The 26,220-nt window shown below is 45.6% G+C and overlaps 1 protein-coding gene across 1 annotated transcript in view; it reads left to right on the forward strand.

The window, feature by feature from the left end:
* The window catches only part of LOC127572067 (rho guanine nucleotide exchange factor 26-like), a 173,900-nt gene that overhangs the window by 26,167 nt on the left and 121,513 nt on the right, over positions 1 to 26,220 (forward strand). The window contains exon 4 of the mRNA XM_052018917.1: positions 3,951 to 4,117. Within this exon, the coding sequence (XP_051874877.1) occupies positions 3,951 to 4,117 (167 nt within the window). The remainder of the gene's footprint in view (positions 1 to 3,950; positions 4,118 to 26,220) is intronic.

Genomic DNA, 26,220 nt, shown 5'->3' on the forward strand with positions numbered 1-26,220 from the left:
CTTCGCCCCACCATTTTATACTGGCTACCTCCCCTCTTTCTTTCCAGTCCCGGTGAAGGGTCTCGACCCGAAATGGTGACTGTCCATTTCCCTCCATAGATGCTGCCTGACTTGCCAGCTTTTTGTGTGTTGCCCTCTAGTTTTTAGTTCCCTTTCCCTGAGGAAAAAGACTGAGTGCGTTCACGCTATCTATGCCCCTCATGATTTTATATACCTCCATAAGGTCAAACCTGCAACGTCTAGGTAGAGATGAACGGGAACCACCTTTTGCAGGCTCCCCTCCAAGTCACACAAAAAAGTATTTTATACAAAAGTACATTATTTATTCCTTCATCACTGGGTCAAAGTCCCAGAAACTCCCCAGGGTTGGGGAACTTTCAGTGGAAGTTCTGTAGTGGCTCTTCACCTCCTTCCTAAGGGCATTTTCCACGTGGTCAACAGATGATGGCTTTGCCATTGAAGCTCGGATCCCACAAATTAGATGAAATCCATTTGTATCTGATTCCCAGTGGCTGCAAGTCAAAAAGTCAACGTCGAGTTTATTGTCATATACACAAGTACATGTATGCAGAGGTGCAATGAAAAGCTTACTTGCAACAGCATTGCAGGCACATAGCATCAAATGCATATCATTCACAATAAAAACATAAATGTAAGTTGTGCACAATTTTACAAGAAAGAACAGAAGTAGGATGAAAAAAAAAGTCCATTGTAGTGCAAAGTAGGTCATACTGTCGCTATATTGAGATAGCAATAAGGGTCGTGCAGGTTTGTTTAAGAACCAAATGGTTGAAGGGAAGTAGCTGTTCCTAAACCTGGTGGTGTGGGACTTCAGGCTTCTGTACCTCCTGCCCGATGGTAGCAGCGAGAAGATGGCACGGCCCAGGTGGTGGAGATCTTGATCCAAGCTTGGAGTCGCATCGTTTCTACTGATGAGCCCAGTCCTGTTGCACCATGTGTATTTTCTTTTCATTCAAAGGATGCGGGCTTTGCAGGCTGAGCCAGCATTTAATTTCCTATTCCTGGTTGCCCTTGAGAAGGTGGTGGTGAGCTGCCTTCTTGAACTGCTGCAGTACTTGAGGTGTGTGTGTACCCACAGTGCTGGTAGGGGGGGAGTTCCAGGATTTTGACGCAGTGCCGGTTAAAGAACAGCGATATATTTCCAAATCACCATGGTGTGTGGCTTGGAGGGCAACTTCTAGGGGGTGGCGGTAAATTGGTTTATTATTGTCACATGTACTGAGGTTCAGTGAAAAACTTCGTTGTGCGTGCTATCCATACAGATCATTTCATTAAGATTTCTTTATTAGTCACATGTACATTGAAACACACAGTGAAATGCATCTTTAGCGTAGAGTGTTCTGGGGCAGGCCCGCAAGTGTCGCCACGCTTCCGGCGCCAACATAGCATGCCCACAACTTCCTAACCCGTACGTCTTTGGAATGTGGGTGGAAACCAGAGCACCCAGGGGAAACCCACGCAGACATGGGAGAACGTACAAACTCCTTACAGACAGTGGCCGGAATTGAACCCGGGTCACTGGCGCTGCAATAGCGTTATGCTAACCGCTACACTACCGTGCCTGCCAACAGTACACTGAGGTAGTACAAGGGAAGACAACAACAGAATTCAGAATAAAGTGTTACGGTTACAGAGAAAGTGCAGTGCAGGCAGACAATAAGGTGCAAGGCCATAACGAGGTAGATTGTGAGGGCAAGAGTCCAATTTATTGTACTAGGGGACTGTTTGCGAGTCTAATACTAGCGGGATAGAAGTTGTCCTTGAGCCTGGTGGTACATGCTTTCAGGCTTTTGTAGCTTCTGCCTGATGGGAGGGGGGAGAAGAGAGAATGTCCGGGGTGGGTGGGGTCTTTGATTATGTTGGCTGCTTTACCGAGGCAGTGAGAAGTGTAGACAGAGTCCATGGAGGGGAGGCTGGTTTCCATGATGTGCTGAGCTGTTCCCCATGCTCTTGCTGCCTTTGTCCTTCTAGCTGGTAGAGGTGGTGGGTTTGGAAGGTGCTGTCTAAGGAGTCTTGGTGAGTTGCTGCAGTGCATCCTGTAGACGGTAATTTATAGTAATTTTATACCTTTGCACTGTTGCTGCAAAATAACAAATTTCATGACGTATAAGTTAATGATGATAAACCTGATTCTGGTTCTGGTATATGTCCATGTAGAATGAAGCAAGGACCAGATATGGTCTAATTGAAAAGGGAGACAGGTGTAAAAGGCTGAATGGCTTTTGCATCTTCCTGCGCTCTACATTATTATGGCTCCCATATCATCCGTTTAATTTTTCCATGAATAGTCTCTCCACCAGGCTGAAAAGGTCAGTGAAACCATCATTTCTGCAGGATATTTAATCATCATATTTATCCCTGTAGTGCCCAGCTCTTTACTGATGAAGGTGAGACCTCAAAGGAGCCACTCTTTCTGTTGACCAGAGCTGCCTTCATTCCTGCAGCATGGTGACCAAATGTCCAAGATTAGCCTGGAGCCTCTCACAGAACAAGGTTAATCTCCAGGGCACAACTAGAAGAAAAGTCTCTGGGACATTAAAGTAAATTGTGCAAAGTAGAACTTCCTTGGAACTTCTCTGTTCATTAGTTATGAATATATTGGAGATGGGGAGGGCTGGCGGGAGAAAGAAGATTTATGTGACAGTTAAAATTTGGTTAATGAAGATTTTTCCCATAGCTGAATAGAAGTTAAAAGATTGGCACTGACAAAGTAAGGGGGAGGAAGGTGGGGGTGGGAGCATCTAATTGAATAAAGCAATCATGTGATGAGACCTCACTGAATATATTCACTCAGAGTTGGCAGCCCTAGACCAGGGAAGCTGCTTGAGTGTTGCCATGGCGCTAAACCTTCTTTAATTTAAATGAGTTAACAACGAAACGGTTATAACAGCCTGTGGAAATGACAACTGAACATTGCTGGTCAAAAATCTCCTGGGCTTGTAGTTTTCCTTGGTGCGAGGTCCTTTTTTCTCACCAAATTCTGGATGTCGGAGTGTCCCAGAGGAAGGAGGAATAGAATCAATGATGAGAGAGGTAGCATCACCACCACTGAACTATAATCTCCAGAGATTTGAGAATATAATCTTGGCTGACACTCCAGTACAGTACTGACAGGAAGCCACACTGGCTGATATACCATCTTTCACTTGAGATCATTAAACCAAGGCCCTGTTTTCCCTCTGAATTGGATGCAACACATCCATGGTCTGCTTAGGAGCAGGGCAGAGGCATTCACCTTGTTGACACAAGAGGCTGCAGATGCTGGAATCTGGAGCAACACACAAGTAGGTGGAGGAACTCAGCAGGTCGGGCAGCATCTGTGGAGGGAAGTGGACAATCGACGTTTTGGGTCGAGACCTTTCATCCGGACTAAAAGACGAAGAGGACGAATTTAGACAGTATAAAGAGGTGGGGGGAAGGGGTGGAGCAAGAGCTGGCAGGTGAGAGGCGGATCCAGATGAGGAGGGGTGAGAGGCGGATGGAGGAGGGGAGAGTGGGAATAGCGACAGAGGCCGGGAGGTGAGAGGTGGAGGCGACAAAGGGCCGCAGATGAAGGAATCTGATCGGAGAGGAAGTTGGAGCATGGAACCAAGTGAGGGAGGTGGGGAGGGCAGACGGGAACAGTGGGGGAGGGGACCCAGTGGGAGGAGGGTGTGGGTAACGGGCATTTGGAGTGTAGGAAGACATTTGCATTTATTTTCTTGACCAACTTTTTTCATTCAAACCACATCTCTGGTGAAGCAATAACCAAGTCATTATTGCATTAATGCGAGTGGGAGCTTGCTGTGCGCAGATTGGCTGTCATACTCGCCACATTGCATCAGTGACTGCTCTTCATTAAACGTGGGTGAACTCCTGAACTTGCTCAAGGTGAGGTCGAAGTGTGTGTCATTCTGTTTTCTAAACGCCGCCGTTTGATTTGATTGCAGAAAATGCGGTCCTTTACCAGAACTATAAGGAGAAGGCACTGACTCTGAATAACGGGGATTCGGACGACGACTCAGATCAAAATGTCCAGCTGGAGGAACAGAGGTCGGAGGAGAAGATTGTCGTGCAGTTTAAGCCAATTCGCTCTACCTGGAGCCAGCTCTCAGTGGTAGGAGAATTAAACTAGTTCCACAGTACTGGTCAACATGGTGTTTAAGAGATAAGATATTTATTTATTAGTTACATGTATATTGAAACACACAGTGAAATATGTCTTTATGCATTACTGAGAATGTGCTGGGGGAAGTGGCGAGTACAATTACAATTTCTAAAATGCATCTAGACAGATATATGCATAGAGACACAAGAGATTCTGCAGATGCTGGAATCTAAAGCAACCCACACAAAATGTTGGAGGACAAGATCAGACATAATATCTTTATTAGTCACAGGTACATCGAAACACACAGTGGAATGCATCTTTTGCGTAGAGTGTTCTGGGGGCAGCCCACAAGTGTTGCCAGGCTTCCGGCGCCAACATAGCATGCCCACAACTTCCTAACCCGTACGTCTTTGGAACGTGGGAGGAAACCGGAGCACCTGGAGGAAACCCACGTAGGCACGGGGAGAACATACAAGTTCCTTACAGATGGCAGCGGGAATTGAACCCAGGTTGCTGGCACTGTAATAGCGTTACGCTAATCGCTACACTAAGAGTTACACAGTCTGGAAGCAGGCTCTTTGGCCCAACTCGTCCATGCTGTCCAAGTTGCCTAACTGAGCTAGTTCCATTTGCCTGCATTTGGTCCATATCCCTCTACACCTTTCCTATCCATGAACTTGTCCAAAAGTCTTTTAAAGACTGTAATTGTACCCACCTCCACCACTTCTGCTGGGAGCTCGTTCCACATAGTAACCACCCTCTGTGTGGAAAAAGTTTCAGGCTCCACACTCATGACTGTGTGGCTAATCACAGCTCAAACGCCATCTCTAAATTTGCCAATGACACCACTGTTGTTGGCAGAATCTCAGATGGCAATGAGGAGGTGTACAGGAGTGAGATAGATCGTCTGGTTGAGTGGTGTCGCAACAACAACCTTGCACTCAACGTCAGCAAGACCAAGGAATTGATTGTGGACTTCAGGAAGGGGAAGTCAGGAGAACACACACCAGTCCTCATTGAGGGGTCAGCATGGAAAGGGTGAGCAGCTTCAAGTTCCTGGGTGTCAACATCTCGGAGGATCTATCCTGGGCTCAACACATTGATGCAATCACAAGGAAGGCACAGCAGGGGCTTTACTTCATTAGGAGTTTGAGGAGATTCAGTATGTCACCAAAGACTCTTGCAAATTTTTATAGATACAGCGTATACAGTGGAGAGCATTCCGACTGGTTGCATCACTGCCTGATGTGGAGGCTCCAATGTGCAGGATTGGAAGAGGCTGCAGAGGGTTGTAGACTCAGCCAGATCCATCACGGGCACAACCTTCCCTGCTGTCGAGGACATCTTCAAGAAGTGGTGCCTCAAGAAGGCGGCATCCATCATTAAGGACCCTCACCATCCGGGACATGCCCGCTTCAAGTTACGACCATCGAGGAGGGGGTATTGGAGCCTGAAGACCCACACTCAACAATTCAGGAACAACTTCTTCCCTTCCGCCATCAGATTTCTAAACGGTCCATGAACACTACCTTGTTATTCCTCTTTTGCACTAGTTATTTTTTTTGTAACTTATAGTAATTTTTATGTCTTGCACTGTACAGCTGCCACAAAACAACAAATTTCACAATATATGTCAGTCATAATAAGCCTGATTCTGATTCCTGTACCTCCTCCCTGATGTTAGTAATGAGAAGAGGGCATGTCCTGGGTGCTGAGGGTCTTTAATGATGGACACCACCTTCTTGAGACACCACCTCTTGAAGATGTCCTCGACGGTGGGCAGGGCTGTGTCTGTGATGGAGCTGGCTGAGTCTACAATCCTCTGCAGACTCCTTCAATCCTGTGCATTGGAGCCCCCATGCTTTGATGCAACCAGTCAGAATACTCTCCACTGTACATCTATAGAAATTTGCAAGTCTTTGGTGATATACTAAATCTCTTCAAACTCCCAATGAAGTAGAGCCATTGGCATGCCTCCATCACCATTGCGTCATTGTGTTGGGCCCGGGATGGATCCTCTGAGATGTTGACGCCCAGGAACTTGAAGCTGCCCACCCTTTCCACCGCTGACCCCTCAGTGAGGACTGGTGTGTGTTCTCCCGACCTCCCCTTCCTGAAGTCCACAATCAATTCCTTGGTCTTGCTGACATTGAGTGGTTGTGAACATGCGTACGTACATGGGACTTTTGAATTTAGTAATATTATGAGAGCTAGATCGTATGTAGAGATGTCTTAGCATTCATTTTGGGAGGATTAGAGCATAAAAGCAAGGATGTATGCAGAGGCTTTATAAGGCATAGATCAGAACGAATTTGTAATATTGTGAGCAATTTTGGGCCCTGTATCTAAGGAAAGATGTGCTGGCCCTGGAGAGGGTCCAGAGGGGGTTCACAAGAATGATCCCATGAATGAAAGGCTTAACGTATGAGGAGTGTTTGATGTCTCTGGGCCTGTACTCGATGGTTCAGAAGGATGAGGGGGGATCTCATTGAAACCCACTGGATACTGAAAGGCCTGGATAGAGCGGACATGGAGAAGATGTTTCAATCAGTAGGAGAGTCCAGGATCTGAGGGCACAGCCTCAGAATTGAGGAAAAGGGCACGTCCCTTTAAAACTGAGATGAGGAGGAATTTCTTCAGCCAGAGGGTGGTGAATCTGTGGAATTCCTTGCCACAGAGGGCTGAGGTCAAGCCATTGGGTGTATTTAAGGCAGAGATTGATAGGTTCTTGATGGATAAGGGGGTTAAGGGTTATGGAGAGAAGGCAGAAGAATGGGTTCGAGTTATGATGCATCTCTATAGAACTCTGTTTAGGCCGCATTTAGAGTACTGCGTGCAATTCTGGTCACCTCACTATAGGAAGGATGTCGAGGCTTTAGAGAGGGTGCAGAGGAGGTTTACTAGGATGCTGCCTGGATTAGAGGGCATGTGCTATCATAAGAGGCTGGACAAACTTGGGATCTTTTCTCTAGAGCAGTGGAGGCTGAAGGGTGATCTGTTGGAAGTGTATAAAATTATGAGGGGCATAGATAAGGTGGACAAGCAATATCTTTTTCCCATTATTGACTGATGCAATACCAGAGGGCATGCATTTAAGGTGAGAGGGGGAAGGTTCAGAAGAGACATGTCAGGTAAGTTTTTTACTCAGAGTGGTGGGCCTGGAATGCGTTGCCTGATAGGGTGGTGGAGGCAGATTCATTGGGGACTTTTAAGAGGGGCTTGGATGGGCACATGAATGAGAGGAAAATAGAGGGATATGGGCATTCTGTAGGTAGGAGGGATTAGCTATGTCGGCACAACATTGTGGGCCGAAGGGCCTGTTCTGTGCTGTACTGTTCTATGTTCTAATGGGGTTGAAAAAAATCAGCCATGATTGAATGGTGGAGCAGACTCAATGGGCTGAATGGCCTAATTCTGCTCCTTATCTTATGGCTCTTAACTAGAGTGTTTGTATCCCAGGGACAGCCTGTAATGAGTTTCTGATTTTGAAGATCCACTCTTTCTTTTCCAACACCTATTTCCAGCCCTGGCTAAATTATTCATCGATTCCCGTTGTGCTAATGTGTCAATCGCACTTTGATGTCAATCAGTCAACATCCACTTCCTGCCCTTTGTACTTGCTGTTGTTTGTCCTGACTCTGTTAAGTGCACGCGGCGTTGGAGATTCATTCATTCCCAACACACTGTCCACAGGAACCTGGAATATTTTTAAATTCCTGCATCCTGACACTAGCCAAGATAAAAACCGAAGGTGCAGAAGTGCTGTGAAAGTAGTCAACCCTTTTCAATTTAGTAATATCGTTCACTGCCACTGGAACATCACTTCCTCACAGCTCCACAACACTCTAACCCTGGAGTGCATTCTGACTGGTTGCATCACTGCCTGGGATGGAGGCTCTAATGCACTGGATCAGAAGAGGCTGCAGAGGGTTGTAGACTCAGCCAGCTCCACCACGGGCACAACCCTCCCCACCATCGAGGACATCTTCAAGAGGCAGTGCCTCAAGAAGGCGGCATCCATCGCTAAGGACCCTCACCATCCAGGACATGCCCTCTTCACGTTACTACCATCAGGGAGGAGGTACAGGAGCCTGAAGACCCACACTCAACAATTCAGGAACAGCTTCTCCCCGCCCCCCCCCCCCCCCCCCCCCCCCCCGCCATCAGATTTCTGAACGGTCCATGAACCCACGAACACTACCTCATTTTACTTTTTTTGCACTGTGTATTTATTTTTGTAACTTATAGTAATTTTTACGCCTTGCGCTGTACTGCTGCCACAAAACTGCAAATTTCATGTCATATGTCAGTGATAGTAAACCTGATTCTGACTCTGATGGCTGTGAGCTGAAAGAAAATTCACATTCATACTTCCTTATTACACAGAAGGAGGCTATTCAGCCCATCAAGTCTATGCCAGCCCTCAATCCCATTCCCATTCAACAAACTGCTGGAGGAACCCAGCAGGTCAGGCAGAATCTGTGGGTGGAAATGGATGGTTGACCATTCTCTGCCACTCTCCTGTATTAGGGGCAGCTTGCAGCGGGCATTTGACCGACAAACCCACACATCTCTGGGATATGGGAGGAAACCAGAGCATCCGAGCAAAACCCATGCCGTCACAGGGAGAAGGGAGGAACTCCACACAGATCGTGCCGGAGGTCAGGATCGAACCTAAGTTAACAGGAGCTGTGAAGCAGCACCAATACCCATTTGCCACTGTGCCTTACCAGGAAGTCACTTTCTCGTGCAATGTTGACAGTGGGTTGAATGACTTCTTTCAGCTAATAATGAAAAACATTTCTAATAAATGGAGGCTTCATGTAACCCCAGCGATTCATTAAGTCAGAATCAGATTTATTATCACTGTCTTATGATGTGAAATTTGTTATTCTGCTGCAGCAGTACAGTGCAGACATAAAATTACTATAAATTACAAGATAAGTAAATAGTGCAAAACAAAAGGAATAATGAGGTGGTGTTTATTGGTTCATGGGCTGTTCAGAAATCTGATGGCTGAGGGGAAGAAGTTGTTCCTGAATCGTTGAGTGTGGGTCTTCAGGCTCCTGTACCTCCTCCCCGATGGTAGTAACGGGAAGAGGGCATGTCCTGGATGGTGAGGGTCCTTCGTGATGGATGCCGCCTTCTTGAGGCATCGCCTCTTGAAGATGTCCTCGATGGTGGGGAGGGTTGTGCCCGTGGTGGAGCTGGCTGAGTCGACAACCCTCTGCAGCCTCTTGCGATCCTGTGTATTGGAGCCTCCATACCAGGCTGTGATGCAACCAGTCTGAATGCTCTCCACCGTACATCTGTAGAAATTTGCAAGAGTCTTTGGTGACGTACTGAACCTCCTCAAATTCCTAACGAAGTAGAGCAGCTGGTGTGCCTTCTTCGTGATTGTCATAGAGAGAGATTTTACCTTGTGCTACCTCAATGCACTATGTAATGAATTGATCTGTATGAGCAGTATGCAAGACAAGTTTTTCACTGTACCTCAGTACAAGTGACAATAATAAACCAATACCAAGATACAGCACAGAATCAGGGCCTTCAAGCATTTGTACTAGTCCTACCCCTAACCCATTTTATTCTCCCCACATTCCCATCAACTCTGCCCAGATCCTACCACTCGCCTACATACTAGGGGCAATTTACAATGGCTAATTAACCAACCCAGTCTGCGTGCTTTGGGATGTGGGAGGAAACCGGAGCACCTGGAGGAAACCCACGCAGTGACAGGGAGAACGTGCAAACTCCACACCAACAGTACCCGAGGTCAGGATTGAACCTGTGTTACCGGAGCTGTGAGGCAGTAGCTCCGCTGTGTAAATGCAATGGAACACTAAACCTCTCCACCGCTGTCTCCATTGTAACTCCTTTCTGCCCATCTTTTATGCCTTGATAGCTCCTTCCACACCGCTCTCAAATTCTGTAAGTGTCACTCCTTGGGGTGCTTGATGGGTTAAAGGCGATACGTAAATGCACATTGCGTTTGTTGCGATTGGAATTGTTTCTGCTGTGCTGACCAGCTTTTTTTGCTTGGCTCTATTGGTAGGCGGGCTTTGCCCTGGGAAAGAAAAACAAGAATTTGCACTATTGTGTTTATAGAGTGGAGTGTTTTGTGGTTTGGTCTCTTCAAGTAAAATGAATGACACATTTACATCTATATAGTGCCTGTCACAGCTACAGTGCTTCATAACCAATACAGAACATTTTGAACTGTAATCTCTGTTGTAATACAGGTCCTTGGATAGCGGTTCTGTTTATGCAGACATCCATATGTTTATTTTGTACGTTAAGTCAGAAAATACACAAAAATCACTTGAAATGGTAACCATACCTCCACAGCATTGTAATGAGTGGCATCAAAAGCAGATGAGACTGATTAGAAAGAACAATTACTCAAAAGTGGAGAGAGAGAGGAAACTAGTTCTGCAGTTTGTAGGAACAAAGGAATGTATGTACGTCAGACTTTTGAATTTAATGATATTATGGGAGCTCGTTTGTATATAGGGGTGTCCATTAGCTGGGCATTTGTAACCCAGGGACTACTTGTGTAAGAAATGCAGTAGTCAGTTAATGCACAGCAAAATCCTACAGACTGGCATATATAGTCATACAGCACAGAAGCAAGCTCAGAGTCCATGCTCACCATAAATCCACCCATTTACACTAATTCCATTATATTCCCCCTACTCACCCACACACTAGGGGCAATTTACAGCGGCCGACTAACCTGCCAACCCGCACGTCTTTAGATTGTGGGGTGGAAATGGAGAATCCGGGGAAAGCCCACACAGTCACAGGGAGAACGTGCAAACTCCACACAAACAGGCCCCGAGGTCAGGATTGAACCTAGAGCTGTTAATAGTTACACCACGGTGCTGCCCTAAACCGTCATCTTGGGCATTCCGTCGGGATTGAGGATGACCTGCTTCCGCTCTGGTTCGAAGGTAGCTGATGAGGACAGTGTGGGAGCTGTGAAGATCTCCATGGGTGGGGCAGTTGGTGCTTTGGTGGGTGGGTAGTTTATGGGGTGGTGCCTGCAAAATTCATGTCCAATTAGTCGAAAGCCCAATAACTGGGAAGAACTCCCTTGCTCCTCTTCAAAATATGTCGCGTTGGGGTGAAGCTACTTGGGAGGTTGTCCACATACAACTGATGTGTTGGACCGGGGCCTTGGTTTAATGTTTAATCTGCAAGGTGACACTTATGGCAGTGCATCACTCCTTCAGTCCTGCACCCAGTGGACCAGCCTGGATAAATGGATCAAGTCTTTGGAGTTGTCCTTGAATCCTCGGTCCATTGACTTTCTGGAGGGATTCCTACCACTGAGGCATGACTAATGGATTGGTAATTGGTTTACTATCGTCACATATACCGAGATACAGTGAAAAGCTTTTGTTTGCTTGGCATCCAGACAGATCATTCTGTACATAAAAGCAGTCCAGATGAAGTGTCTCGACCCGAAACATCGACTGTCCATTCCCCTCCATAGATGCTGCCTGACCCACTGAGTTCCTCCAGTGTTTTGTGCGTTATTCCATGCATAAGTACATCGAGGTAGTACAAAGGACATAATGCAGAATATAATGTTACAAATACAGAGAAAGTGCAGTGCAGGTAGAGGAATAAGGTGAGAGGGCCATGACAAGGTGGCGAGAGAGATCAAGAGTTCATCTTTATCGTATGAGAAGTCCATTCAGGAGTCTTATAACAGCAGGATAGAAGCTATCCTTGAGCCTGGTGGTACGTGTTCTCAAGCTTTGTATCTTCTGCCATGGAAGTGGGGAGAAGAGAGAATGTCTGGGATGGGAAGGTCTTTAGAATTCTGGCCTCTCCTGCATCTCAAATTCAATTGTTCCACCTTTGACGCTGTGCCACTGAAGTTCTAAGTTCTGGAATTCCTTCCCTAAACATCTCCACTTCTCTCTCCTCTAAAACGTTCCTTAAAACCTCTCTTCCTTTTGGACCAAATGTCCTCAAGTGCCTGTCTTAACAAACAAGGTGCTGGAGGAACTCAGCGGGTCAGGCAGAATCTGTTGGGGGGGAAACGGACAGTCGACGTTTCGGACCTGAGACCCAGATGAAGGGTCTCTACTCAAAATGTCGACTATCTACTTCCCTCTGCAGTTGCTGTCTGACCCGCTGAGTTCCCCCAGCTTGTTGTTACTTGTTCCAGAAATCCAGCATCTGCAGTCTCTTGTGTCCTAGCTTTTGTTTGTTTTCATTTGACAATTCTCTCTTAAAGTGCCTTAAAATTTATTTTATTTACTCACAGGGTGGGGATGTTGCTGGCAATGTCAGCACTTGTTGCCCCCTCAGCTCGTGAGGCATTTACAGTTCACCGCCCTGGTGAGGCAAACATGGGCCAGATGGGGGAAGGTCAGCAGACTTCCTCTCCTGAAGGGCATGAGTGGACCAGATGGGTTTTAACAATAGTCTGCTCATCGTCACTGTTACTACACTGGCTTTTTAAAAATTTAATTACTTGAATTTAAATTTTCCCAGCTACCATTTGAACTCGTAGTGCTGGATCAGTGGTCTAGCACGCTAGCTGTTAGGCCAGTAACTTCAACCGCTACACTGGCATAACCCATTGTGCTGGGGTGCATATCAATTGAACGCACTTGTTTTAAAGACAAACTGTTTCTGTCTCTTCGCTCTTGGCCGGGAGTTGGCAGCCATATGTCAGCGGGCTTTATGGTAGCCACGGCAACCGGGAGGAGGTGAGCTTTGAGGGATTGCAGATCATTCCGTAACATAGAGTATAACGAGGAGATCAAGCAAGGATTGAACTGAGACAAGGGTTTTAAGGTTCTTCAAGGCATTTCCTAGTTTGCTTATCAGAAGTGTGTAGATGATGAAATATATTCATGCAGCGTACAAGACAGCAATGAAATGCTAATGGAATAAAATAACAGGCAACCACTCACATAATGTTTAATACGCTTGGAACAGAGTGGAGAATTCTTGGCAAGTGTGAGGGTCGGTAGACAGGGAGAGTCGGCCCTTCATTTATATTTTATTTAAATGCGCCAACATTCAGCTGACCCAGGATTTTCTGAAGGTAATATAGTTGGAGGTTAGTCCTTTTCTCTGTATCTGCGAGAGAAAAGCTGATAAACTGTGGTGTGGATGGTTCGATCAGGCCTCTGCGCGTTTGTGTGAGCTGGAGTTTGCAGAGCGAGAGACAGCGAGGCAGAAGGAACACGTACAACGGGAAGACTAGACAGTCACCCCATCCATCCCCATGCATTTTCTCAGTGCGACTTGTCCTGACAGATAGGCTGGCTGTCAGTTCTACTACCGTTCAAAATGAGGGCAACAAAGAAGGTAAGGGTTTTAAAGATTCTCTGATTTTTTTTTCCCTGCTGGATGTGCATGGATGGTATTGGCAGAAAGTAAATTAATGCTGGGGGAGGGGTGGGAAAGGTTCGGATTATCCATCCACGATCTAGTAAGCACAGAAGTCGCCTCATTAATCTTCTTTAGTAACTGCTGCGGTGGGGCTGTTAAGGGCAGACACCGCAAAGAGATTATTTCAGGAAGGTTAAAGCAAAGGCGCGTCCTGTTTTCAGGCTCACTTCCACCAAGGGTCCCTGTGCTAGAGCAATCTAACACAGGATTTTAGGGAGTTCTGAATTTACCAGCAATTCAGGCCAGAATTGAGAAGGAATTTCTACCCAGCTGAGGGTGTTGAAATTTTTCCAAATCCTGAGGGCTGGGGAAACTAAGTTGCTGCCTATATTTGAGGCAGAGTTTGATGGATTTTGGAATATTCAGGGAATCGAGGGTAATGCTTTTGGCACGTGGCACTGAGATGTAAAATCAGCCCTGATTTATTGAATGTTAGGTCAGGCACGAGGGCTGAATGGCCTATTCCTGCTTCTATTTCTTATGTTCTTATGTGTGGAGTAGTCCAAATTTTTAAGTAAATTGTGTAAAAAGTGATTAAAATCTACATTGCACCAGTAAAGTCAAAGTTGAATTTATTGTCATATGCACAAATATCTGTATGCACAGGTGCAATGAAAAGCTTACTTGCAACATTCCCAAGAAAAACATAAAGTAAACATAATTTATACACAATTTTTAGAAGAAAAAAGACAATTAGAACAAAAAGTCCATTGTAGTGCAAAGTGGTCATAGTGTTGCTATACTGAGGTAGTGATTAGGGTTGTGCAGGTTGGTTCAAGAACCGAATGGTTGAAGGGAAGTAGCTGTTCTTGAACCTGGTGGTGTGGAACTTCAGGTTTCTGTACTTCCTGCCCAATGGGAGCTGTGAGAAGATGGCATGGCCCAGATGGTGGGGATCTTTGATGATGGATGTTGCCTTCTTGAGGCAGCGCCTCCTGTAGACACTACCGATGGTGGAGAGGGATGTGCCCGTGATATACTGGGCTGAGTCCACTACTCTCTGCAGCTTCTGTGCATTCGAATTGCCATACCAGACCACGATACAACCAGTCAGGACACTTTCAACAGTTCGTCTGTTAGAGTGTTCGGTGACATGCCAAAGCAGGTTACATTGTACTCTATTTCATTGCTGTTTGTGGTCTCTTGCTGTGTACAAAATGACCACCCTGTTTGACTCCCAGGGAGAATGTGCAAACTGCGCGGGCAGCACCCGAGGTCAGGTTTGAACCGGGTTCTCGGAGCTGTGTGGTGACAGCACTACCCACTGCACCACCGTGCCAATGTAGATCCTGCTGTGCTTTACTGTTGTGTTGTCTGTGGATTGGTGCAAAGTACCACAGCAAATATCTCTCTGCCACCCCCTCACCCATTCACCCAAGGTCTCACCTCTGACAATGCAGCACGCCCTCAGTACAGAAGCAGGAACGTCAGCCTGGATTAGGTACACTGACCTCTGGAGAAAGACGTTGGTTGGTTATCCTTGAGGCTGTGCCTTGGTCAGTAACACACTGAGCCAGGTGATTGTGGGTTCAAGATGTTTGATTGTGAAAGTTTAAGCTGAAACTCCTGGGCCAAAGGAGTGTTACATTGGCAGTGTTGCCAATTTGGATGCAAGGTTGGGTTGAGGCCCCTGTGCCTGTGGTAGTCTACAAAGTAGATATCCTGACACCATTTGGCTGAAAAGCATTGGAGTTATTCCCAGTGACATAGTCATTATTTAATTCTCCTCCCAGCCACTGAAACAGATGATGGGATTGTTATCACTTTGTAGGTTGTGGGAGCTTGCTGTGCACACATTGGCTGCCACATTCCCTACATTGCAACAGTGACTGCTCTTCAAAATGTTTTCATTGACTGTAAAGCACTTTGGGATGTCCTGGAAGGGATGTGAAAGTGGCTATATGAAGGCAGGCATGATAGTGTAGTGGTTAGCGTAACGCTATTGCAGCGCCAGCGACCCAGGTTTGATTCTGCCTGCTGTCTGTAAGGAGTTTGTACGTTCTCCTCATGTCTGCATGGGTTTCCTCCGGGTGCCCTGTTTCCTCTCACATTCACAAACACGTACGGGTTAGGAAGTTGTGGGCATGCTATGTTGGCGCCAGAAGTGTGGCAACACTTGCAGGCTGCCCCCAGGACACTCTACACAAAAGATGCATTTCACTGTGTGTTTCAATGTACATGTGACTAATAAAGAAATCTTATCTTTCTGACTCAAGTGAAAGTGCCCTTGACTAAACTACAACCAATACTTTAGCAAGTAGAAGACCCCTGGGAAGGACATGGGCGAGATTTATCAGGACGGTCCCCAGGGAGAAGAGACTTCAGTTATGTGCCAGAGTTAGTGATAAGTGGGAATGTTGTCCTGTGGTCAAAGATATTTAATTTGGGATTTAACAAGGGGATGCAAAATCCAGAATGGCTTTAATAAAGTAAATAGGCAGGCAGAGGAGAGTCATAGAGTCATACAGCACGGAAACAGGCCCTTCGGCCCAACTGGTCCATGATTTCCCATCTAAGCTCGTCCCTTTAGCCCGCATTTGACCCATATCCCTCTGAACTTCTCCTATCCATGTTCCTGTCCAGGTGTCTTTTAAATGTTCTTAATGTATCTGCCTCGACCACTTCCTCTGGCAACTCGTTCTACATACTGACCACCCTCTGGGTGGAAAAAGCTGCCCCTCAAGTTCCTATTAAATCTCTGACCTTGAACCTATGCCTTTTAGTTCTTGATTCCCCAACCCTGGGAAAAAGACTGTGCATTCAATCTGTCCACGCCCCTCATGATTTTATACACCTCTATAAGATCACAGCTCATTCACCTACACTTCAGTGAATAAAGTCCCAACTCCCTCAACCTCTCTCCATCACTCAGTCCCTCGAGTCCCAGCAACATCCTCAACAATGTCCCCTGCTCTCTTTCCAGCTTACTGGCATCTTTCCTATTGCAAAGTGTCCAAAACTGAACACAATATTGCAAATGAGGCCTCACCAACATGTTGTACAACTGCAACATAACCTCCCAACTTCTATGGCCTTCATCAGTCAGGACACTGAGTATAGAAGTTCTCCTTCTATGTGAAGAAAGAGTGGTGAAGAAGGCCAAAAGCCTGTCTACCTGCCACGTCACTTTCACAGAGGGAATGAACACAGTGAGTTGTTATCTGGAAGGTGCTCGGTTGGTGGGAGCAGATTCGATCGCCACTTCCAGCTGGGAATAAATTTCCAAGTGGGAATAATTGCGGGATTGTGGGGAGATATCAAGGAGGGTGGGACGAATTGGCGAGCTTGCTCTCAGAATGCTCATTGGCCCAATGGGCTGTGCCATGTGATTTTATGATTGCCCCCCCTTATATAGAAAGAAGCTCGGTCTCCCTTGCAGCGGTGTGAAAGTGCAGCCCTGAGGGAGGGGAGGGAAAGTGCAGATAGGAATTTGAAGCAGTTAGGGGGTGGGCATTAATGGGGCCTCCGGTTTCCAACAAGAAGCCAGCTTTCATCACCCATCTCTGCTGCTGAGTGCGCAGGAAACATTCGGGAGTGTGCAGACTGACTGCCACCCTGCTGTTGAACGGCTGCAGTGTGTAACAGATTTCCAACGTGCCAGGCGTTCTTCCCAATCAGGCCAATGGGACTGCCTCGGATTCTCTGGGGCAGATCTAACACCAGGACCTTGGCGAATCTCCTCAGGAGCCTGCCAGCTGTGTTGCTGCTGGGCAGAAAACTTCTTAAAAATCTTTCTCCACAACCTCTCTCCCTAAGCCTCAGTTAATGAGGCTTTTCCAGCTCTGTGACCGTGCAAATCTTTCACCTCACTTATAGCAGGCTGTCTTTTGTGGGTCTCCCAGCTTACTATCAGTGACAGATCCTCTACCCAACTCCAACCATCAGCTCCTGCACTCTGGAAGACAGTGGGGACAGAATTCCAGGTTTCCTACTCCTCTAGTTGGTAGAGCCACTGCCTTACAGTGGCAGGGACCCAGGTTCATAGAACACTACAGCACAGCACAGGCCCTTCGGCCCACAATGTTGTGCCGACCTTTTAACCTGCTCTGAGATCTATCCAACCCCTTCCCTCCCGCATGGCCCTCCATTTCTCTATCATTCATGTGCCTAGCTAAGAGTCTCTTAAACGTCCCTAATGTATCTGCCTCTATCAGCACCCCTGGCAGCGTGTTCCACACACCCACCACTCTCTGTGTAAAATACTTACCTCTGATATCCACCACGTACTTTCCTCCAGTCACCTTAAAATTATGCCCCTCGTGTTAGCCATTTTCGCCTTGGGAAAATGTCTCTGGCTGTCCTCTTGATCTATGCCTCTTATCATCTTGTAAACCTCTGTGAAGTCCCCTCTCATCCTCCTCTCCAAAGAGAAAAGCCCGAGCTCACTCAACCAATCCTCATAAGACACGCTCTCCAATCCAGGCAGCATCCTTGTAAATCTCCTTTGCACCATCTCTAAAGCTTCCACATCCTTCCTATAGTGAGGTGACCAGAACTGAACACAATACTCCAAGTGTGGTCTAACCAGAGTTTTACAGAGCTGCAACATTACCTCGCGGCTCTTGAACTCAATCCCCCGACTAATGAAGGCCAACACACCATACACCTTCTTAACAACCCTATCAACTTGCGCAGCAACTTTGAGGGACCTATGGACTTGAACCCCAAGATCCCTCTGTTTCTCCACACTGCTAAGAATCCTGCCATTAACCCTATATTCTGCCTTCAAATTTGACCTTCCACAGTGAATCACTTCAAACTTTTCAGGGTTGAACTCCATCTGCCATTTCTCGGCCCAGCTTTGCATACTACCAAATGCCCCGTTGTAACCCTCGACAAACTTCTACACTACCCACAACACCACCAACCTTCATGTCATCTGCAAACTTACTAATCCACCCTTCCACTTCTTCATCCAAGTCATTTCTAAAAGTCACAAAGAGCAGGGGTCCCAGAACAGATCCCTGAGGAACACCACTGGTCACTGAACTCCAGGCAGAATATGCTCCATCTACAACCACTATGGGCAAGTCAATTCTGAATCCTGACCTCAGGAGCTGTCTGTGTGGAGTTTGCACGTTCTCCTTGTGACTGTATGGGTTTCCTCCGGGTGCTCCGGTTTCCTCCCACATCTCTAAAATGTGCGGGTTGGTAGGTTAATTGGAAGGTAAGTTGCCCCTTGTGCGAAAGTGAGTAATAGAATCTGGAGGGAGTTATGAGAATGTAGGAGAAATAAAATGAGTTTGGTGTAGATGGATATTTGATAGATGGCATAGACTCAAGTCAAGTCAAGTTTAAGTCAGGTCAAGTTTATTGTCATGTGCACAAGTACATGTATACACAGGTGCAATGAAAAACTTACTTGCAGCAGCATCACAGGCACATAGCATCAGATAAGCAGCATTCACAAGAAAAACCTAAATTAAACAATTTTTACAAAGAACATAATTAGAACAAAATATAGGTTCGTTTTAATGCAAAGTGGTCATATGGTTGAAGGGAAGTAGCTGTTCTTGAACCTGCTGTTGTGGGACTTCAGGCTTCTGTACCTCCCGCCCGATGGTGGCTGCGAGAAGATGGCACGGCCCGGATAGTGGGCACCTTTGATGATGGATGTTGCCGTCTTGAGGCAGCGCCTCCTGAGATACTACCGATGGTGGGGAGGGATGTGCCCGTGATGTATTGGGCAGAGTGCACGACTCTGCAGTTTCTTACATTCCTGCATATTTGAATTGCCGTACCAGACCATGACGCAACCAGTCAGGATACTTTCAGCGGTACATCTGTAGTAGTTTATTAGAGTGTACGGTAACATGCCGAACCTCCTTAACCTTCTAAGAAAGTTTTGGCTCAGTTTTTATTCCATTGGTATCACCTGCCCAGCTGAGATATCCCACAGTCTCACTGTTGGCGACACGATACACAAACGGAGAAGCGTAGTATTTCTTTACCTGCTACTCTAACTGTTCCCATCAACCCATTTGGTCTCACCCTACCAGAGCTATCCCCTTTACTCCGTCTATTTCTCACCCACCTTCGCTGCCACTGAAAACTAACCTGCTTTTCTCTCTTTCCCAATTCTGATGAAGGGTCCCAGACAAGAAACGTGGGGCGGCACGGTAGCGTAGCGGTTAGCGCGATGCTATTACAGCGCCAGCGATCGGGGTTCGATTCCCGTCGCTGTCTGTAAGGAGTTTGTACGTTCTCCCCGTGTCTGCGTGGGTTTCCTCCAGGTGCTCCGGTTTCCTCCCATATTCCAAAATACGTACGGGTAGGTTAATATGGGTTTAAAATGGGCAGCACAGGTTTGTTGAGCCGGAAGGGCCTGTTACCATGCTGTAAGTAAAAATTAATTTAATTTAATTTAAAAAAATGCTAAGTATTTTCAACATTTTCTGTTTCAATTTCAGATCTACAGTTTTTTGATTTTTATTTGCCAAGTATCTTCCTTCATTGGTTGAAGCACAGGATATAAAACTATGCTACAACTGTATACAACAGGGTCATAAAGTCATAGAGAGAGACAGCAGGGAAACAGGCCATTCAGCCCACTGAGTTCATACTATCAATCACAATTTACACTAATCCGACATTAACTCCATTTTTTATTCTCCCCACGTCCTCAGTGACTCTTCTCAAGATTCTGTCACTCACCTACACACTGAGGGCAATTTACAACGGCAAATTAACAGACCAACCCACCAGTGCTTAGGATGCAGGAGGAAACCAGAGCACCTGGAGGAATCATAAAACATCGAACATAGAACACTACAGCATAGTACAGGCCCTTCGGCCCACAATGTTGTGCCGACATTTTATCCTGCCCTAAGATCTATCTAACTCTTCCCTCCCACATAACCCCCTATTTCTCTATCATTCATGTGTATATCTAAGAGTCTCTTAAATGTCCCTAATGTATCTGCCCCCACAACGGTCACAGGGAGAAGGTGCAAACTCCACACAGACAGCACCCGAGGTCAGGATTGAACCTGGGTCTCTGGCGCTGTGAGGCAGTGGCTCTACCCGCTGCACCACTGTGTTGTCCATAGTGTGTGCACTCTGTGCAGCTTTAGTCACCACATTGCGGGAAAGCTGGGATTGCACTGGAGAAGGTGCGGAGAAGGTTCATGAGGATGTTGCTAGGCCTGGAAGGTTGTATCTGTGGGGAAAATTTGGACTATCTAAGATTTTCTAAGCCGAGACTTAATGAAGGTGTATAAAGTTAAGAGTTAAATAAATAGGAAAGTCCAAAAAGACAGGAGGGCATAGATTTACAGTAGGGTCATAGAGTCATACAGCATGGAAACAAGCCCTTCGGCCCAACTCGTCCATGCCGACTGTAATTGTTAATTTAAGGTAATTGAAGAACAATGTTTTCACCTGAAGGGTGATAGTGGTTTCGAGAGGATTGCCTGAAGGGGTGGTATAGGTAGGAAACCTCACCATGTTTAAGTGTGTACTTGAAGATCTGTGATCTGCTAGAAGGTGGGATTGGAGTGGAGGACTGCTTTTCGACCAGCATGGACAGAATGGGCTGAGTGGCCTGCTGTATCATAAACCTTCTATGTTCCTCAGTACTTCGTATACTGGATGTTAATCCACAGGCGCTGACAAATCAATCACCATCTAGTTGAAAGGAAGAACAGGGCTTGAGGGGTTAAAGGACTTTCCCCCATGGTCTTACTGCAGAGTCTGTTAGTTCGGTTTGCTGCCAACTCTCTTGCCTCTGATTCAAGAGGAAGGAGATGTCCACCAAGGCAAACTCAAATCTCCTTGAGAAGGAGCAGAGGAAAAAACCCCGGTCTCTTAAATAAATATTTATCCCTCTATCAATATCAGAAATACAGGCAATCTGGCCATTTTCACATTGCTGCTTGTGGGAGCTTGCTGAGCACAGATCAGCTGGGATGTGGCCTTTATTCTCCAACCAAACAACTTCTGCATACTAAAAGACTTTAGCTGATTTACCTTCTCCGAGCTTGCTTACGTTTCACACACTGACAGCTCTGAAAACGTTATGAAGATGAAGGACTCTGTGTAAATATAAATTCTTGCTTAATTTGGTCATCTCATCACAACCTGCTTTAACATCTAATCCCTGCAAATTCCTGAACATTGTGAAATACCAGGAGCAGAGTCCCAGAATTTTTCCCATTCCTATCCTTGTGGAATTGTAGCCAATTGCATGGCACCTCAGCATGGACTATGTCAAACCAGGGCTTTATTTTGTTATATCTGTCCGGTTCAGTGCATAGCGACCGAGTCAAGCAGGGACCTTTGATCCTTGAACTGTAACCTGAGGAAATGAATTCTAAGAATGGAACCCATGCACCCCTCTTTACGCAGGAGGGTATCCACTGGAAATGAACATCGACAGGTGTTTTAGCAATCTCCAGCAGTGTCACGCCAACAAATTAAGCTCCTAGCAAAAGTTCCAAGGTGTAGCTTTAAACAAACAATTAAATAAAATGTCACAATGATCCAATAGTACTATAAATGTAAAGGGGCAGTACGCAGTTAATGGCAGGACCCTTAACAGTGTTGATATACAGAGGATTCTTGAAGTCCATAGCTCCTTGAAAGTGGCCACACTAGTTGATAGGCTGGTAAAGAAGGCGTGCAGCATGCTTGCCTTTTTTAGTCGAGGCATTGAGTTCAAGAGTCAGGAAGTTATGTTGCACCTTTATAAAACTCTGGTTAGGCCGCATCTGAAGTATTGCGTTCAATTCTGGTCGCCCCGTTACAGGAATGATGTGGAGGCTTTGGAGAGGGTGCAGAAGAGGTTTACCAGGATGCTGCTTGGATTAGAGGTTGTGTGCTATAGTGAGAGATTGGACAAACCAAGGTTGTTTTCTCTGGAGCGGTGGAGGCTGAGGGGAGATCAGATAGAGGTTGATAAAATTATGAGAGGCATAGATAGGGTAGACAGCTGGTATCTTTTCCCCAGGGTTGAAATGTCTAATACCAGAGGGCGTGCATTTAAGGTAAGCTCAAAGTAGATGTACAGGGCAAATTATTTACACAGAGGGTGGTGGGTGCCTGGAATGTGTTGCCAAGGGTGGTAGTGGAGGAGGATACAATAGAGGTATTTAAGAGGCTCTTAGATAGGCACATGAATGTGCACGGAATGGAGGAATATGGACATTGTGCAGGCAGAAGGGATTAGTTTAGTTAGGTATTTAATTACTTGTTTAATTAGTTTGACACAACACTGTAGACTGCAGGGCCTGTTCCTGTGCTGTACTGTTCTATGTTCCATGTTCTGAATCACTAAAATGGTCATTGCTTGGTTTGAGATCTTGCTCTGTAGAAAATGGCTTTTGGATTTTCCCCAATCTGGAGAGATGTGCACAAAATCTTGGGCTGGAATTAGTTTATTATTGTCACGCGTACCGAGATACAATGAAAAATGTTGCTTTGCATGCCATCCAGACAGATCATTCCAAACATAAGTACATCGAGGTAGTACAAAGGGAAAAGCAATAGCTGAATGCAGAATATAATGTTGCAGTTACAGAGAAAGTGCAATGAAGGCAGACAATAAGGCACAATGGCCATGATGAGTTAGAGTGAGAGATCAAGAGTTCATCTTTATCATACAAGAGGTCCATTCAAGAGTCTTATAACAGCAGGACAGAAGCTGTCCTTGAGCCTGGAGGTGCGTGTTTTCAAGCTTTTGTATCTTCTGCCTGGTGGAAGGGGGAGAAGAGAGATTGACCAGGGTGGCAGAGGTCTTTGATTATGTTGGCACTCCTGGTTTGGCATGTGTTGCATGGTCAGTTATACAACCTTTTGGAAAAGATGTCAAACTGAGACCCCTGTCCATTTTTCCAGCTCGATGTAGAAGATTCCACAGGAGTTGAGTTGAACTTCAGGTGTTTTGGGCTGATATTTACGCTTCATCATCATCAATTTTGACGGCCCAGTCATAATCACAGTATTGTTTGCTGGAGCTTGCTTGGCTCAAATTCATGCAACATCCTTCAGTACACCCCAGGTCATGAGAGGGACGATATAAATGTTTATTTTTCTTAGTGTAGTCGTCTACATTCTTTATACTTTAACATGTTCCTAAGAGAGAGAATTCACTTGAAGTCTTCCTTAGTAATGAATCAGAATTTGTGATAGAACATAGAACATTACAGCACAGTACAGGCCCTTCAGCCCACGATGTTGTGCCGACATTTTATCCTGTTCTAATCTCTATTTAACCCTTCCCTCCCACATAGCCCTCAAATCTCTATCATTCATGTGTCTATCTAAGAGTCTCTTAAATGTCCCTAATGTATCTGCCTCCACAACCTTTGCCGGCAGTGTGTTCCATACACCCACCACTCTCTGTGTAAAAAAACTTACCCCTGACATCCCCCTTATATCTTCCTCCAATCACCTTAAAATTATGCCCCCTCGTGTTAGCCATTTTCGCCCTGGGAAAAGGTCTCTGACTGTCCACTCGATCTCTGCCTCTTATCATCTTGTACACCTCTATCAAGTCACCTCTCATCCTCCTTCTCTGCAAAGAGAAAAGCCCTAGATAGAGCAATATAGCACAGATACAGGCCCTTCGGCCCAACGAGTCATGCCAACCACAATGCCCATCCAGCTAGTGTCAATTTCCTGCATTTGGTCCATATCCCTCCAAGTGCTTCCTAAATGATACCATTGTACCTGCCTCAACCACTTCCTCTGGCAGCTCGTTCTATGTACTCACTACCCTCTGCATGAAAAAGTTGCCCCTCAGGTCCTTTTAAAATCTTTCCCCTCTCACTCTGAACCTATGCTATGCTCCCTAATTTTGGATTAGTTGAATAAAATTGTAATACTTTAAACAAAACTGTAAATATGAAGACATCTGATTTAGTTGACATTTTACTTTTCTAAGGGAGATTGGCAAAAAGTGGAGAATGACTTAAGGGGGTTGTGAAATAAAGTTTATCTGATATTTACATTCCCTCAAACTGCAGTGTTGTTGTGTGTGTCCTCCTGAACACAAATGCAATTATGGGAGGCACATAAGGGAGAGAGGAACTGATCAGTTTTGAGTGGCTTGTTCCATGCTGCACACTTGATGAACTTTGCTGTTATTTCATATGCAGATAATGTTTAGCTAAAGGTAATTTTAAATAAGGATCAAAAATTAGCGTAATGATTTACCTACAAAGTATGTATCATCTGTGTGAACTTTGGAGTATACATGAGATAGCTTTTCAGTTATCATTGTTAATTGATCTTTAACCATAAACCGTGAAACTTGAAGCCATAAGTTTGTGGATTACACAAAATTTGGTGGTGTTGTGGATAGCAAGGAAGGTTGTCCAAGGCTACAGACTATAGGTCAGATAGAGAGTTGATCAGAGCATTGGTGCATGAAATTTAATTCTGTTAAGAGTGTATTGATGCATTTGAGAAGTCAAATAGGGATAGGATATCTACAGTCAATGGTAGGGCACTAAGGAATCTTGATGAACAGAGGGACCATAGTTCCCTGAAAGAGCAACAGAGGTGGATAAGGTGGTAGAGAAGACGTGGCATACTTGCCTTTATACGTCAGGGCATAGAATATAACACTTGGGATGTTATGTTATAATTTTACAAAACACTGGTTGGGCTGCACTTGGAGTACTGTGTGCAGTTCTGGTCACCACACTATAGGAAGGATGTGGTTGCGATGGAGGGAGTGCAGAGGAGATTCACCAGAATGTTGCCCGGATCAGTTATGGGGAGAGATTGGATAGGCTGGGCTTGTTTTCCCCAGACTGAAAGAGGGGTGAGGGGTGACCTGATAGAAGTTTATAAAATTATAAGAGACACAGATTGGGAAGATGGTCAGAATCTTTTTCGCATAGTAGGGGTATCAAGAAAAAGAGGGCATTGATGTAAGGAGAGAGGAAGGAGTTTTAAAGGGGATCTGAAGGGAAATTTTTTCCACAGAGAGTGGTTGATATCTGGAACGCACTGCCAGAGGAGTGGTGGAATCAGACACAATCACTGTGGTTGAGGTATTTAAACAGGCACTTTCATAGACAAGGCATAGAAGGATGTAGACCTGATGTAGGCAAATGGAATGGACAAAGTGTCAGTATGGACGTGATGGGTCAAAGGACCTGTTTCTGTCCTGTATGACTCTATGAACTTGTATATCCTTTTCCTCTCCATCTGCTGGATCTCTCCAAGTTTTTGAAATTGCCACCAATGTTTCCAAAAACACCAGCACGGGCTGCCTTTTCACCTTACTCTGCACAATGACCAATGTCCCCACGCTGGAAGTTCAAGAAGTACTTAATGACAAAAGCAAGCGTACAGGTGCAGCAAGTAGATAAGGCAAGTGACACGTTGGCCTTTATTGCAAGGGGGTAGGAGCTTTGAAATAAAGTATTCTCATAATTGTACAGAGTGTTGGTAAGGTAGTACTCAGAAGTGTTTTGGCCCCTTTATTTAATAATTCTGGTACTAGAATATAGTCTATAGTATACTATATAGAATACTAGAATCTAGTATTAGAATATAGAACAGTACATCACAGGAACAGGCCCTTCAGCCCATGATATTGTGACGAACTAATTAAATTAGTAATCAATTGCCCATCTAAACTAATCCCTTCTGCCTACTCAAGGTCCATATCCCTCCATTTCCTGCACATTCATGTGCCTATCTAAGAGCCTCCTGAACGCCTCTATCATATCTGCCTC

This window comes from Pristis pectinata, chromosome 6, assembly GCF_009764475.1.
Source record: "Pristis pectinata isolate sPriPec2 chromosome 6, sPriPec2.1.pri, whole genome shotgun sequence".
Classification (NCBI taxonomy): Eukaryota; Metazoa; Chordata; class Chondrichthyes; order Rhinopristiformes; family Pristidae; genus Pristis; species Pristis pectinata.